General features: G+C 35.9%; 1 protein-coding gene across 3 annotated transcripts in view; it reads left to right on the plus strand.

Moving 5' to 3' along the window:
• The window catches only part of GLRA3 (glycine receptor alpha 3), a 239,693-nt gene that overhangs the window by 148,367 nt on the left and 74,197 nt on the right, over window positions 1-17,129 (plus strand). For all 3 annotated transcript variants that reach the window (XM_058720866.1, XM_058720865.1, XM_058720867.1), the window contains exons 6-7: window positions 5,820-5,957; window positions 13,238-13,452. In XM_058720866.1, coding sequence (XP_058576849.1) covers window positions 5,820-5,957; window positions 13,238-13,452 — 353 coding nt within the window. The remainder of the gene's footprint in view (window positions 1-5,819; window positions 5,958-13,237; window positions 13,453-17,129) is intronic.

Consider the following 17,129-nt stretch of genomic DNA (forward strand, 5'->3'; position numbering starts at 1 on the left):
TCTTTCCCTCTCACATGCTCTGTCTAAAATAAAATAAAAAAATAAAATACAAACACACACACACACACACACACACACACACACACCCTCCCCTACCTCCTCCCTTATCTATTTCTGATTTAAATATTCAAATTCCTGATATACGCCATATACTATTTTAGGTACTTAAAAATATGCCAGTAACCAAAATGGAATAATCTCAGCTTTTATGAAGTATCAGTTCTTGGAGGCTAGGTAGAAAAATACTAAAAACTTGATGCATATATACAATGTCAAGTAGAGATAAGTTCTGTGGGAAAAGTGAACAGGAAAAAGCTATGCAGACTGTTTGGAAGAAAAGTATTTTATAAGATGGTCAGAGAAGGCTACTCTAATGACATGAAATATAAAGTAAAGACTGTGGCATAGCTACCTTTCAGTTACTTAGACCTGAAACTTCGAAGTTTCCTCAACTTATTTTTCCCTAAATATATTTTTAATTAATCCCCAATTTTGACAAAACAAGCTGCTGAAATATTATCTCTGATTTATATTCCTTAAGGACCATCGGAAAAGAATGAGACGTTTTTTTTCTTTGCCATCTCAAGAATGCAAACGACTTTTTAAAAATTTATTTTATTGTGGCAAGAACACTTAGCATGAGTTCTGCTCTCTTAAATTTTTAAGGATATATTATTGTTGACTGCAGGTACAATGCTGCACAGCAGATCTCTAGAGCATATTCAGCTTGCTTGACTAAAACTTCAGGCTGGTGGATTAGTAATTGTCATTTTCCCTTCACCCTCAGTCCCTATTTCACTCTTTTATTCCATTGATTTGACTATTTTATATACCTCATATAAGTGAAATCATGCAGTATTTGTTATTCTGTGACTAGCTTATTGCACTTAGCATAATATCCTCAAGGTTCATCCGTGTTGTAGCAAAAATTGAAAATAAGAACCATACGATCCAGTAATTCTACTTCTAGGTGTTTTTCCAAAAGAATTAAAATCAGGATCTCAAAAAAAAAAATTAACACCACTATGTTTATTGCAGTACTATTCACAATAGCCAAGAAGTGGAAATAATGTAAATATCCATTGACAGATGAATGGATAAAAAAAAAAAATAGTATATACATACAATGAAACACTACTCAGCTCTTTAAAACAACAAAGATGCCTGGGTGGCTCAGTAGTTTAAGCGTTTGACTTTTGATTTCCACTCGGTCATGATTTCACGGTTTGTGAGTCGAGCCCCGAGTCAGGCTCCATGCTGACAGTGTGGAGCCTTCTTGGATTCTCTCCTCCCCCACTTCTCTCTGCCCCTTGCCCACCACTCTCTATCTCTCTCTCGAACTTTAAGTCTCGAACTTTAAACGTCGCGTAAACAATTTTCCCAAAAGTCCAATTTTGACTTGAAAGTTCAACATCTATCATTGATGACAAATACTCTCAGTTATTTCCCTCAATATGATAGACTCACTTCCTTTGTTTTTGAGAAAATGGTTTGCCATAAGTAATAACTATAGTTTACCAGCCTTTTTTTTTTTTTTCAGGTAGAAATGATGTTTCACACACACACACACAAACACAACTGGCGTAACTGGCCGATCAGTCACCCCAGTACTCTTCCTTAGAAGAACCATCATAAAACAGTATGCAGCTGAAGTACTTTCTAGATACTTAACATTTTAACACATAGGATATTAAACTTTTTTTTTTTTTTAACGTTTATTTATTTTTGAGACAGAGAGAGACAGAGCATGAACAGGGGAGGGTCAGAGAGAGGGAGACACAGAATCCAAAACAGGCTCCGGGCTCTGAGCTGTCAGCACAGAGCCCGACGCGGGGCTCGAACTCACGGACCACGAGATCATGACCTGAGCCGAAATCGGCCGCTTAACCGACTGAGCCACCCAGGCGCCCCAACACACAGGATATTAAAAGGACTTTTACATAAGAGTCAAAACGTCATAAAATGATCATTGTTACTGCTTCATCAAGGATGCTAGACACTCTTTAGAATTAGCATTGTTAGTACTACACTACAAGATGTGGCATTAAGGACACAATAACCACGCAGGTAGTTTGTTGCCATTGTCTTTAATTATGCTAAAGCACCAGAAGTTTTACCCTCCGTTGTTTCCGTTGTACCCTACAAGGAAAAAGGTGAATGTCTTCTCGTAATTATGAAAGTAGTTGGGACCTTGAGAAACTCACGAATTAGCAAGTTGGGATCTTGCTAATGTTCCTACAGGCTAGTTTTTGTCATATCGCTCCTCTGCTCAAAAGATTCCAATTGTTCATCATTGCCCACAGGGAATGTTAAAAAATCAAAGCTCTCAACCTGGAAGTTAAAATGCACACAATCTTGGCGCCTGGGTGGCGCAGTCGGTTAAGCGTCCGACTTCAGCCAGGTCACGATCTCGCGGTCCGTGAGTTCGAGCCCCGCGTCAGGCTCTGGGCTGATGGCTCGGAGCCTGGAGCCTGTTTCCGATTCTGTGTCTCCCTCTCTCTCTCTGCCCCTCCCCTGTTCATGCTCTGTCTCTCTCTGTCCCAAAAATAAATAAAAAACGTTGAAAAAAAAAATTTAAAATGCACACAATCTTACGTTAATTTATCTTTTCATTCCGTATCGCCTTCGTGCAAACTGGCTCTAGAACAAACGAAGCTATTTGTATTACTATTACAAACCCTGGGAGTTTGCAGTTTCCCTCAACTAATTATACCATTCTCTGTGCCTGAGGGCCTTATTTTTTCTCACATTCTTTGTATGAAGCACATCTTTTTTTCAAGGTCCAACTCAAACGAGGCCTAAGTGGCTATCATAGATCCCCCTTCTGAATGCACTCAGCACTCTGTACCTCTCCCCTGCCATTTACGTTCTACCCTGTGATAACACCTCACCATCCATGCAGCCTAGGAGGACGTCTAACACACAGCTGGTGTTCGGTAAATACTTGAACGTTTGGTTGCATCGAACCATTTGTGCACGTGTTTCACTGCAGCTACCATATGGGATTGTTGGCTGAAATTAGGGTCAATGTCTCTGTTCCTTGAATAGAGTATTTCTTGTTGTGAAGTTCATTATGATACAAGGCAATTCACCTCACCACCTTGATCTCATTAGTCAATCCTATTCTTAACATTCTCAAGCTTATATCAAGATCTTCGGAACAAGAGCATAAGAATGTTACAACACTTTCAACTGTGGAAAAGAGTATTGATTTTTTTAAAGTCACATTTGAAGGTTTATTGAGACAAAATTACCATTTAGTTATCTTCCTTGGACATCCCAGTAAATTTCTCAGAACAAAAGAATTACCCCCATCCATGCCATCCGACTATTATCTTTCTGGTTTCAAGCAGATATTTTAGGGACCATAAGGAGCTAGCATATTTTGATTATGAGTTTCCCATACCTAAGTCACTTTGTGTGGGCAAGTGTCTAACATAAGGAAGCTAAAAATACTGCCTATAAATGGCATTAGAGACTACAGCTTGCTTTGAGGAAATCTCAGAGAGCTAGTTTCTTTTCACAGAAGACCCCAAGAAAAACTTAGAATGTAAAAACAAAATGAAGTTTCTCCATTGGTCTGTCTACATTGGGATGAAATCTCACGTATTTTGTCTTAGTCATTGCAGGTATGGGAGAATATGGCACATGTCTTACCTGGAAGCAGATAAGCAGTGGTGCCTATATTAATATCTTTTTTTTAATGTCTTTTTTTAAAATTTACTGTGAGAGAGAAAGCGTGCAAGGAGGGATGGGCAGAGAGATAGGGAGAGAGAGAATCCCAAGCAGGCTCCGTGCTATCAGCACAGAGCCCCAAATGGGGCTCGATCTCACAAGCCGAGAGATCATGCATGACCAGAGGGGAATTCAGGAGTCAGACGCTTAACCGACTGAGCCACCCAGCCACCCCTGTTTTACTACCTTTGATCTTTAAGAAATTGCATGTATTTTCTCTCTGGGTAAAATGGTATTTATAATGGATATATCAGAGGGCTTATGAATATAAGGAAGAGCCTTTTAATCACTAGTAACCAAATCATTAATTGCGAGGTTCAGTGAAACGTATTGCAGTTAAAGCAAATCAAGCGTAGCCCTGTAGGTTCCCATATCTGCTCTGAAACCAGAATTCAGACATGCGCCTTCACTCTAGGTGACTTTCCAACAGCTAGCAAATAGTTCTCGCTCCATAAGGAGCCATCACACTGATGACACTGTGCTAAAACTTCGACAGCAGACTCCCGCAAAGTCCAGAGAGATCCTATCTCTAATCACTGATGCTCTCACTACTACCATCCCCGCCATCTAGTATATTCTACTAGATATGCCCAAGGGTTAGGTGCGTGCAGTTGAACCTCTGACTCCAGATTCTGCTCTTTCCGGAAGGTTCTTTTCCAGGTATTGTGGGAGAAGGGAGGATGACCAGTTCCCTTCCGTACACATTGCTCTGTGCGGCCAAATCTGCTCCATACCAGTTGTTTCCTAATCACTCAACAGCCTCTTCCCTACAACACCAGCTCATTTCCAGGATAGCTTGTTTGGGACAATTTCCCTTGCTTGCTGCTTCATGGATTTAGAGCTCCTGCTTCCTTTATCGCCCACTTGACTCAATCGCCAGATCCTATGTCCTCTCTCTACCTCCATGGTAGCAGTCTTCCTCCAAAAGCTCCATTCACTTTTTGTCTTTAAGTGTATGTTTCAGCAGCTTCTCATTCAGAACAGGGGGAAGATGAAATCCTTCTTTTCTTAGGTGCCACTCCTATATAAATATGAATTTTTCATTTACTAAAAGATGCTGACTTATTACAAAATATATTGGTTAATTCTGTCCCGAATTCACCAATAGTATGTGCAAGAGTTTCCTCCTCCACAAACTGTCTCACATGGATTTTCTTTGTACTCTGAGTTTCTCTGAATAGCTGGCATTTCTATTTAAAATACCATTTTGTTCATTTTGGGATTTGGAATGTAGAAGCAAATGCCATCAACTAAAATAGTTAATGATTAAATCAAGAAAGCTAGAAGGCTTGTGGTGCCTGGGCAGCTCAGTTGCCTAAGCATCCAACTCTTGATCTTGGCCCAGGTCATGATCTCATGGTTCATGAGTTTGAGCCCCATGTCGGGCTCTGCACTGACAATGTTCAGAGCCTGCTTGGGATTCTCTCTCTCTCTTTCTCTCTGTCACTTCCCATCTCGTGTTTTCCTCTGTATTTCTCTCTTGCTCGCTCTTTCTGAAGATAAATAAACAGAAAGAAAGAAAAGAAAGAAAGAAAGAAAGAAAGAAAGAAAGAAAGAAAGAAAGAAAGAAAGAGGAAGAGGAAGAAAGAAATAAAGAAAGAAAGAAAGAGAGAGAGAGAGAAAAAAGAAAGAGAGAGAGAAAAAGAAAGATATAAGCCTTGATATTTTCCCCCATAGATATTACAGTTTAGGCCTTTTCCTAATCAGTAACAATTTCAGTTTTTGTTGAAAGAGTCCTGAGTACTTTGAGAGGTGAGGAGATATCTAATGGAGTGGAACCAAAATGAACTGTTGTAATAATTCTGTTGTGGCCCATTCCAAGGAAACAATGTATATGCATGTCCTTTGAAGTTTCTATATGCCATGTCATGGTTTTTATTAACCTACTATGTTTTCTCACATTATTTGGTGAGTATTCTATGAGAATAGATTTCAACAGACTTTGGTGAGATGAAACTGTCAGTCTATCGAGTTAAGATGGCACTGGTCTTCCCACCCTATGTGAAATGTACAATTTTTTTTTTTAATTTTATTTCTTTGAATGCGCTTTTATGCTATTAATATGTTTATTATGTTTTACCTAGTTGGGTACACAATGAATGATCTCATTTTTGAATGGCAAGATGAGGCGCCTGTACAAGTGGCCGAAGGACTCACTTTGCCCCAGTTTCTGCTGAAAGAAGAGAAAGATTTACGATACTGCACTAAACATTACAACACAGGTAGGGTTTGAGCATTCTTTATTATGCTTGTGACTTCTGGTTTTATGATGTTCAATATTTCTTAATTATAGTGGTAGATTAATTATTTTAACTATTTATAGCTCAGTATTTTTCATAGTGACAGCAGAAAACAAATGCATGTGAAATTTACGAATACTTCAACTCAATGCATGTTGTTATATAACTGATTCATATAGGATCAAAGAAATGCTCAATTATATCTATTTTTTTCTTTTGCAAAAAACCCATAGTTCTGTCTAAACAATATTTCAAAAAAAAGTTCCTTTAATTACTATGTGAACAATAAAATGTACTTTCTAGCTCTTCTTGGACAATATACGTTGTGTTTGATGACAAAATGAAAGAAATTGCTTTTTTTTTTTTTATAAGCTTCATTTGCCTAAACCTCTCTTTTGGCTACAGTTTTATGCATTTCAAGTTACTGTTACCTAAGCACCTACTACTCACACTGACACAGCAGCCTTTTGCCTTTGAGGATAGATATATGTTTTTAACTTTAAATTTTTTAAATATTTATTTATTTTTGAGAGACAGAGAGAGAGAGCGTGTGAGCAGGGGAGAGGCAGAGAGAGAGACACACACAGAATCTGAAGCAGGCTCCAGGCTCTGAGCTGTCAGCACAGAGTCCCACACGGGGCTGGAACTCACGAACCGGGAGATCGTGACCTGAGTGGAAGTCGGATACTCAAGCAACTGAGCCACCCAGGCGCCCCAAGATTTTGTTTTTAACACCAAGGATTGATATATTTGCACATTCATGAGATCTGTTCTCTTCTCTCAATCAGTACGGACTATTCCCATAATATTTATTCTTGCTGCCTAAACTATTCCTACAAATTCTGTTAAACCACCCACAAGTGAGTCATCACTTCAGTGCGGTTAGTCCACAGCCTCCCACTGGCATCAGCTGCTGCTCCTATTATTTCCTTACAGTAACTATGATTCCTCTTTGGCTCATCGATTGCCAGTACTGTGACCTGACCTTTCACTCTACAAGGTCTTCAATCTCTTTAATCAATTCATAGTACCTGGTGAAAAAGTCACTGCTGTTTTCTTAGCCCAGGGATGAGGCTGATGTTTAATTTAATGGGGAGTTCAAGGTTAAGATCTCAACCCAAAGATAAAGGGCAAGCAGGTCAATACCAGGGTCCTGGCTCAACTCTCCAGGGTCAGTCACAGTGACAAGCAAATTTTAGAGAGATGCTAAGAAGCGACTAGAGTTGGTATAAGTTGGTGGACTGGTTTCCTAGGGCTGCTGTAACAAAATGCCACAAACTTGGGGTCTCCCCAAGACTCTCTTCTACGTCTCCCCTTACTCTATGAGTTGGCCACAGTGGCTTGCTTTCTTACGTACACCCACCGATTCCTGCTTTGGGTCCTTTGTATTTGCTCTTCCTTCTGTACATGCTCTTCTATACTTACATACATACTTCTCTACGTACATTCTTCTACACACACAAACATACTGTTTCCCCAAATTGTCCCAAACTCAATACTCTCACATAGTTCCGGACTGCTCAAATGACTCCATAACAAACACATGCTAAATGCCCAAATGCTCCCTTCCACTTACTGCTTTCACTGCCTAAAATTTTATCTTTAATTTCTATGCTTACTTACGTATTGTTTCCTTTATTACCAAAAGTTTTTAAAGCCAAGGATTATATATAGTTTATTTCTTTGTTTCCTCAGTCTGCTGAAGTATGAAGATACTCAACGAGTATTTGTTGAGTAAAATAGTAAATAAAAAGTGGATTTGAACATGGAGAATTTGTCTGTACATGTGAGAGTATTACAATCTTTTCCTGGGAGGGGCAGATTTACTCTAAACAGGAAACTTTCCCTTTAGCTCTGTATCGGCAAGCAGGCTTTTTTTCCCCCTCCAGTTGTGTTGAGGTATAATTGACATAAAATAATAGGTTAATCAGCGTGCAACATGCTGATTTAATATATGTATACACTGTTAAAAGATTCCCCTATCAAGTTAGTTAATACACCCATCCCTTCACATACTTACCTTTTGTGTATGTGAAAATATTTACGTTCTACTCTCCTAGCAAATTTCAATTATACAGTAGTGTTATCAACTCTAGTTGCCATGTTATCTAGATCCTCAGACCTTGTTCATCTTGTAAGAAAGGATTTTTTTTTTTTTTTTAACAACTCTATTGAGGGGCTCCTGGGTGGCTCTCAGTTGGTTAAGCATCTGACTCTTGATTTCAGATCAGGTCATGATATCGCTGTTGGTGAGACAGAACCCTGTGGCCTCTGCACTGACAGTGTGGAGCCCGCTTGTGAATCACTCTCTCTCCCTCTCTTTGCCCCTCTCTCACTTGCATTTTCGCACTCTTTCTCTCTCTTTCAAAATAAATAAATAAACATTTAAAACAATGCAACAACTCTATTGAGATATAATTGAGGCACTATAAAATTCATTTGTTTAAGGAACACAGCTCAGTGATCTTTAGTATATTTACTGAGGTGTGCGACCATCACCATATCTCAGAACATTTTATCACCTAAAAAAAATAAACCTCATAACCATTAGCACTCCTTCCCATCCAGCAGCCCTAGGTAATCAGTAGTCAACTTTCTGTCTCTATAGCTTTATGTTTTCTGGGTGTTTTATATAAATGGAATCATATGTGGTCTTTGTGATGGTCTTTTTTCACTTTGAAGAAAGTTTTTGAGATTCATCCCCATGGTAGCATATTTCCATACTTCATTCCTTTTTATTCCCGAATAGTACTCTATTATATGGATATACCTATTTTTTTTTTTTTTATTCATTCACCAGTTGATAGACATTGGGAGTGTTTCCAACTTATGAGCCACTTATGAACACTCATATACATATTTTGGGGTGGATCTATGTCATATCTCTTGGGTATATAATTAGGAGTGGAAAGTTGGATCATGTGGTAAATCTATGTTTAACATTTTAAAGAACTGCCAGTCTGTTTTTCAAAGTATTCACACCATTTTACAACCCTTCCATCAATCCGTGAAGGTTCCAGTTTCTCCACGTCCTAACCAACCCTTGTTATTGTTCATCTCTCTTCTGTAGCCATTTTAGTGGGTGAAACAATATCTCATTGTGGTTTTGATTTACATTTCTTTAATGGGTAATGATGAAAATCTTTGCATGTGCTTTCTTTAATGTTTATTTATTTTTGAGAGAGAGAAAGAGAGAGACAGAGACAGAGAGAGAGAGAGAGCAAGGGAGGGGCAGAGAGATAGGGAGAGGATCCAAAGCAGGCTCTGTGCTGTCATCCCAGAACCCTATGTGGTGGAACTTGAACTCATGAACCTGAGATTGTGACCTGAGCTGAAATCTGACACTTAAGCACTTAATAGACCTAGCCATCCTGGGTCCCCTTTTCATGTGCTTATTGATATTTGCATATCTTCTTTGGAAAAAGATGTTTATTCAATTTTCTTACCTATTTTCTGATTCAGTTATTTCTCTTTTTTAGTATTGACTTACATATGCTTTTTCCCAATTGGTAGATTGTCTTTTCACTTTCTTAATTGTGTCATTTGAAGCCCCAAAACTTTTAATTTTGAGGAAGCCAAATTTATCACTTTTTTTCTTTTATTTCTTGTGATTTTGGTATTGTATTTAAAAAAAATATTGCTTAACCCAAGGCTGTAAAGAATTACCCCATGCCTTCTTCTAAGAATTTTGTAGTTTTAGAATTTGCATATAGGTCTATGATCCATTTTGAATAGTATGAGATGGGGTAAATGTTCATTCTTTTGCATGTGAACACAAAGTTCTCCTTGTACATCTATTGAAAAGACTGATATTTCGCTATAGAATAGCTTTAGTCCTTTGTTGAAAATCAGTTGACCATAAATGATCATTTCTGGACTTCAGCTCTATTCCAGTGAACTGCATATCTATATGAGATGACCATGTTTTGTAGTTATTGTAGATTTGTAGCAAGCCTTGAAATGGGGAAATGTGAGTCCTCCAAATTTGTTCTTTTTTTCCCCTGAAGGCTGTATTGGTTGGTTATTCTAGGTCCCTTGCGTTTCCATACTAATTTTAGAATCAGCTTGTAAATTTCTGCATAAAAGCAGTTGATATTTTGAGAGAGATTGAAATGAATTTGTAGAGCAACTTGGGAAGTATTTTGATTTAGCCGTATTTAGTGTTTTAATTAATGACAGAATGACTTTCCATTTGTTCCAATTTTCTTCAATTTTGTTCAGCTATGTTTTGTATTTCTTTAGTGTGGAAGCCTTGCACTTCTTTCATTAAATTTACTTATTAGTATTTTATTTTATGTGGTTCTATTATAAATGGAATTGTTTTTTTTAATTTGATTTTTTATTGTTTATTGCTAGTGTTGAGAAACACAACTGATTTTTGTATAGTGATAGTATATCTTATAACCTTGCTGAACTCAGCAGTTCAACTAGATTTTTAGTGAATTCTCTAGGATTTCCCACATGCAAGGTAATATTTCCTGCTTATAGAGATACTTTTAGTACTGCCTTTTCAATCTGAATGCCTTTTTCTTAATTGTTGGCCTAATTATCGTGGCTAGAACCTCTCACTACAATGCTTAATAGATGTGGCAAGAGAAGAGATTCTTGCCTTGTTCCAGAATTTAGTAGGAAAGCACTCAGCTTTTCACCATTAAGTATGGTATTAGCTGTAAATTTTTCATAGAAGCCTTTTATCAGGTTGAGGAAATTCCCTTCTGTTTCTAGTTTGTTGTGTTTGTTATGAAAGACTGTTGGATTTTTCACCAAGTTTTACTTCTGTTGAGATGATCATTTAGTTTTGGTTTTTGTTCTATTAATATAGTGTATTACATTGACTTTAAGGCTAAGCCAACTTGCTTTCATTCCGTAATTGTAGTTGGTTACGGTGTATAGCTCTTTTCATATGTTGCTAGATTCAGTTTGCTAGTATTTTTCTGGTTTTCTTGCATTTATATTCATAAGAGATATTGGCTGTATACATTTTTTTCCTGAGATGTCTTTATCTGGTTTTTCTATCAGGGTAATACTCACCTCATTGAATGAATTAGGAAGTATTCCCTTCTGTCTATTTCCTGGAAGAGTTTATGTAGGATTGTTATTCATTTGTCTTTAAATGTTTAACAGAATTCACCAGTGAAGCTTTCTGGTCTTTAGTTTTCCCTTGTGTGAAGTTTTAAAATGACTAATTCAACCTCTACTTTTTATAGGCCTATTCAGATTTCTATTTCTTCTTGAATCAGTTTCAGTAATATGTGTCATTCTATATATTTGTACATTTCATCGCTTGTTGGTATACAGCTATTCCTAGTAATTTTTATAATCCTTTTAATTTCTCCAAGTAGCAATATCCTCTCTTTAATACGTGCTTTTAATAACTTTTTTTTGCTTGATCCATCTCAGCCAGGATATTTTAATTGCAAATTACAGACAACCCAAATAAAAAGTTCAACTGCCATAAAATAGTCAACCTTGTGCCCATTTTTATATTGGATTATTTGCCTTTTTATCATTTAATTGCAATAATTCTTTACATTTTCTCTAGGTTTTTTTTTTAAGAAAAATTGAGACTAGAATGCATTTTTTTTTACTTTGTAACTAAAAAATGAATCAATACAAATAAATTTTGAATCACTTACAAGACATAAAATTTAAGCCTTAAAAGTAAAATAATTAAATAACTAATAATAAAATAAAAATGACAGTCAAAATACTTAAATGTACTTAAAGAAGCTCCAGTGCTTATATCAGAATTTGTATAACTTGTTCATTTTTCTCTCTAGAACCACACATACACATGTGGTATACATATGTATATTTTTATTTATTATCAATTAATTTATTATTAATTATATCATGAGATTACTTGGATTATTAATAGTGATAACAAGAAAATGTCTGTTATTCTTACCCTATTTCATTATTTAACTCTTTATATTTTAATATAATCTTAATTATTTTTTTATGTTTATTTCTGCAAGAGACAGAGCACAAGGAGGGGAGGGATAGAGAGAGAGGGAGACACAGAATCCGAAGTAGACTCCAGGCTCTGAGCTATCAGCACAGAGCCCATATGTTTTAATATAATCTTAAAAATCTAAATTTATTTTTATATATTTCAAGAATTTCTAGGCATTCTGTATGTAGTTGATAAATTGATGAAAAGATCATAGATAGCTTGCATGTATGTTTCTGATCACTAAACACTAAAGAGTGGAATCTAACTTCCCCAAAGTTTCTGAAACTTTGTTAAGGATTTTAAGCTCTGAAATCTCATCCATCCTTTCATCTAGCGAGTGTCCTGTGCATCACAGTAGCACGTGGCTCAAGCCACATTTCTAGAAATTTTGCACTGAAACTTATCTAAGAATACACTACTAATTTTCTTGGATGTGCTCTGTGATTCTCTTTCACAACTGGATCAGAGAATGTCACTTAAAAAAAGATCAGCATGTTAACTCACTGACCTTAATAAAACCAAGAATTTGGTTATTCAGATAAACAGTTATTTTAGGGAAAGATAACATGGTAATAGCACTAAGAACTATAGTCCGAGGGTAAGCAGAGATAACAACAAAATGGTTAACTAAGACATAATTAATTCCTCTATTAGTTACTTACCATAATAGAGACACATGTCGTAAATATATAGAGCAAATATATCTCAGGTTATTTTAGTGTGTTTTTAAATTATGCTCAAATTTATTGATGGAAAATAACATGTTTTGCTCTTCTTTGCATTAATAGTTTCCAAATTATTAATGCATAATTTATATAAATTACATTTAAGGAAGTATTTATCTTCAACTGAATTTTTCCTTTAGCACTTACTTTAAAGGAAATGTAAAGGCCTCTGGACCAAATAGCATCTGGCTCTAAGTAAGTACTAAACAGACCCCATCAATGAGTAAAGAAGGCCTTTATGTAATAGACACACACTTCTCCTGTCTTATCTCAGAAACAATTGCTAGAATCAAGTGAAATAATAGATGTTTGAGTACTTTCAAAGTAGGAAGTGCTAATCAAATGTGAAGTAATAAGATTACAAACTATTTCCTGGTAAGTATACTCTTATGTTGCTTCCAGATGCTTACAGAACTAGAAGAAAACTATTTTTTCAGAAACCAATTTGCATATATGATTTAGGATCCCTTCTCACTGTCATGGAAAATTTTAGGACAAAATATAAAAAAAAAAATGTGACATTTGATACCATACAAAGACCTATTTTTACCAATTGCTGCATTTATTTTACAACCAACTAGGCAAATTTACATGTATAGAAGTACGATTCCATCTTGAACGACAAATGGGATACTATCTGATCCAGATGTACATTCCCAGTCTCCTGATCGTGATTCTATCCTGGGTTTCATTCTGGATCAATATGGATGCTGCTCCAGCCAGGGTAGCCTTGGGAATAACTACTGTTCTGACTATGACCACACAGAGTTCAGGATCTCGAGCGTCCTTACCAAAGGTAAGTGTGCTAAATGGACATACACATACATTTGCACAAATATTTGTAGGTAGAAAATATTTTTACATTAGAAAATTCACATAGATACAATTGCCAGCTTTCGTCATTTCTTTTTCAACAGGATGTAGTATTGTTACTAATTTTTAAGGTAATATATAACCAAGGAAAAAAACTTGTAAATCACAGAAATAGATGGGGAAGATTTCTGTAAACCAATGATATCTTCCTTTGCAGTTGTGTTATAATCCCCAGTTATTTAAATATCAGTAACACTCTTATACATTGTGGAATTTTTTTACCTATAGATTTTTAAACACTTAGAGATCTATAAAACACGTGTGTAAGTTAAATCTACACAGTAACTTTACATGGTGGCCCAATACTCCATTGCATGGATGTGCTGCTATAGTAATATACTTACTATTAGGACTGACACAATAATGAACTTTAATATGATGAACATTATATTCATGAATATGTATGTGTGTGTGGTATGTATGTGTATGTATATGTATATATATATGTGTGTGTGTGTGTGTGTGTATAGCTTTACATATACTTTGCACTTTTCCTTAGTATAAATTCTTAGAACTGGATTCACTGTACTAATAGCTGTACGTATTGATATGTATTGCCAAATGTATGTCAAGAAAAATTCACAGCAGTTACTCCTACAAGTATTGTATGAGGGCACCCATAGTGCTATATGTAGCATTTATTATTTTTGTGGGTTTTTTTTTTTCTCCTCTGGCTTTTAAGTTGCCATAGGTCAATAAAAAGGAAAGCTTATCTAATATGATTTTAGTCCATGCTGAGCTGCCAAAATTAAAATAAACTGTTCTCTCTATGAAGTTTATAAAAGAACCCAATATTTCCTTTTACAACATATGCTGAAATAAAACATAGGAAGCTTTTTTAATCCATTTAGCAAAATAGCAATAGAAAATTATTTTCCTCTCCTAAATGACTTCTAAGAAAAATTTCTAGTATCTAAATTAAGTAATCCTGTCTGGCTTCCAACAAGCTTCACTATTATTTTCATTACGATCATAGAGATGTAATAGAATATAGTAGCTTTTCTTGTGCATTTGATGCTATCTATCTGCAATGCCAAGCAAATTATAAATCTACGGTCACGGCTTCCTTAACTCTTACTGAATCACATTGTATGATTCAATTTATTAGATTAAAATGCCTAAATAAATAAAAGCTGATGGCAGGACATTTTATCACTAAAATGTTACTTCATATAGGAAGAACTTGACATTTAACAATGCTCACACTGCCTAGATAAAATTTAATGGTTGTCTTTCAAAATAAAGTCTACTTTTATTGACAGTTAATTGAATTTTCAAAATGATCCATATCAACTAGTGCTTTATAAAAATATTGTTCAAGTGAAAATTATAAGTCTGTTTATAAGATTAAGTTAATAAGTCTCAATGATTATTTATATAGGTATAAATGTCTCAAGGGCTCTGATTAAAATAGTTGAAGTCCTATAGTCAATTTGTAAAGGAAATTGCCAGTTTACTCATTGATTTTCTTCATGAGCTAAACAAAAATGAAAGCACATTCATTCTGTAAGTTGTCAACTAGAAAGAAGAGAACAAAATGCTCCATTTCAGAAAGCAACAGCTTCTATGAGACACAGTATAAAGACATTTGAATACAGACATAAAGGCAGAATTGGGAGAGCACGAAGGTCTGAGTGGAAGAAACAGAAATAAAGAAAGCAACAATTGTTTTTTTTTTAAACAAAGAATAGAGACACAAGTTTTTTTAAAAAGAAAGAAAATCTTGGGATGTCTTTATACTTTTTCTTAAGATATAAGAAATATTTTTTAAAAAAATCATTAATTTCACTATGATCTCAGGGAAGGAATAAATTTTCAATTATGAGTTCAATTATATACATAATGTATACAAAGCCTTTACATCTCTTAAATCATAGAGACAATGACCACAATGGAAATGTGATAACAGATTTAATTCCAACCCACAAAAAAATAATTGATTACCAAAGTAATATCTTAAGAGAAAGTGACCATATCATTTTAGGCTTTGTGATAGTTAAGGAATGGGAGGTTGAACATATTGTTATTATTTTTTTAACTTTATTAATTTATTTTGAGAGACAGAGAGAGAGAGAAAGAGAGAGAGTGAGAGAGAGCACATGTGAGGAAAAGAGAGAAGGAGAGTCCCAAGTCTGATGTGTTGCTCAAATTCATGGACAGTGAGATCATGACCTGAGCCCAAATCAAGAATCAGATGCTTAACTAACTGACTCACCTAGGTGCCCCAGAACATATTCAGTTATGTATATTAGAATTCAGGAAGGGAAGCACTGATGATCCAGGATAAACAACAAGAATTAACCTATTCAAAGAGATCATTCAAAAGAGGAGAAAATCTTTTGAAAAATGAAATTTTTATCCTGTGATTTTGGGGTGCTAGAAAGACAAGAGGTGAGGGCCCACACTTGCCTTTGGGAACAGATGACTAAATCCTACACCTTAAGGCCTGCTATGTTCTCAACCTCACAAAAGAACCTTCAAGATGTCTAAAAATCTTGCCACTGAAATATCCACCATTCTCCTACTGACAAAATCTAGGAAGTAGGAAAACAAAATTAAATTCAGGAAACCAATAGAAGATTATCAGACAGAAGAGGAAGAAACAATAAATCATTAATTTATAGTAATTGCTTGGTGTTTTGTCCAGGCTGTGTGCCAATGCATCTCCTACAGGATACGAAGGAGCTTGGAAATCAGTCAAGTAAGGGTCAGGGTAGAAAATTGGAAAGTCTCAAAGGATATATCTTAGCCAGCACCTTGAGAACTGCAGAGCTGAAAAGATTCCTCTCTGATATTTCCTGTTGCATTGCCCTCTACAGTGTCATAATAAATCAAGCATGTAATAGTCCAAAGCAAAAAGACCCCTGTGATTCATTTCTTGGAATGTGGAACTATATGGAGTTTCTGCAGGGCCTACATTAGGTGACAAGAAGAGGGTGACAATACAGCCTATTGCCAGCAATTTTATAAAGTTGTATAACTTTAGGGACACTCTTTAACACTGTGTGCTTGGAGAAGAATGAGCGAGGGAAAAAAATGGTGATGATCATGGAGCCACGTCATGGATGGTCTTATAAACCTTAATGAAGATCAGGTTTATTTTTAGTGGATTTTGGAGGGATTTTAATGAGAGCAGTAATCATTCTGACTTTTATTTGAAGATCAGATAGAAAGGGTACAAGTGGAAGCAGAGAAACTCCAAACAAACAATTGTAGTCTAGAGCAGGTGATGGTCTGGCTAGACTGGTAGCCATAGAGGTGGAGAGTAGCGGATGTATTTAGAAAGAGGTAAGTGTTTTAAAGAAAAATGTATTTGGAAGTGAAATACATTATGACAGGGGACACTCAGGCCTCAGACTTCAGGGAGTAAACCTATAGCTGGATAGGGAAGCAGAATAGAGATGATTTTCCTAAGAAAGAAAGAAGGCCCAGAAGGAAGGGAAAAAGATGTATTTGTGGTTGGCCCTCCTCCTCCAGTTGGAAATAAACCTGAATATTCAGTCTTATTTTTCTTTTCTTTTCCCAGGGCCATCTCCCCACCCTCCTCTCTCTCTCTCTCTCTCTCTCTCTCTCTCTCTCAGTCTCTCTCTCTCTCTCTCT

The sequence above is a fragment of the Neofelis nebulosa genome, chromosome 3 (assembly GCF_028018385.1).
Source record: "Neofelis nebulosa isolate mNeoNeb1 chromosome 3, mNeoNeb1.pri, whole genome shotgun sequence".
Taxonomy (NCBI): domain Eukaryota; kingdom Metazoa; phylum Chordata; class Mammalia; order Carnivora; family Felidae; genus Neofelis; species Neofelis nebulosa.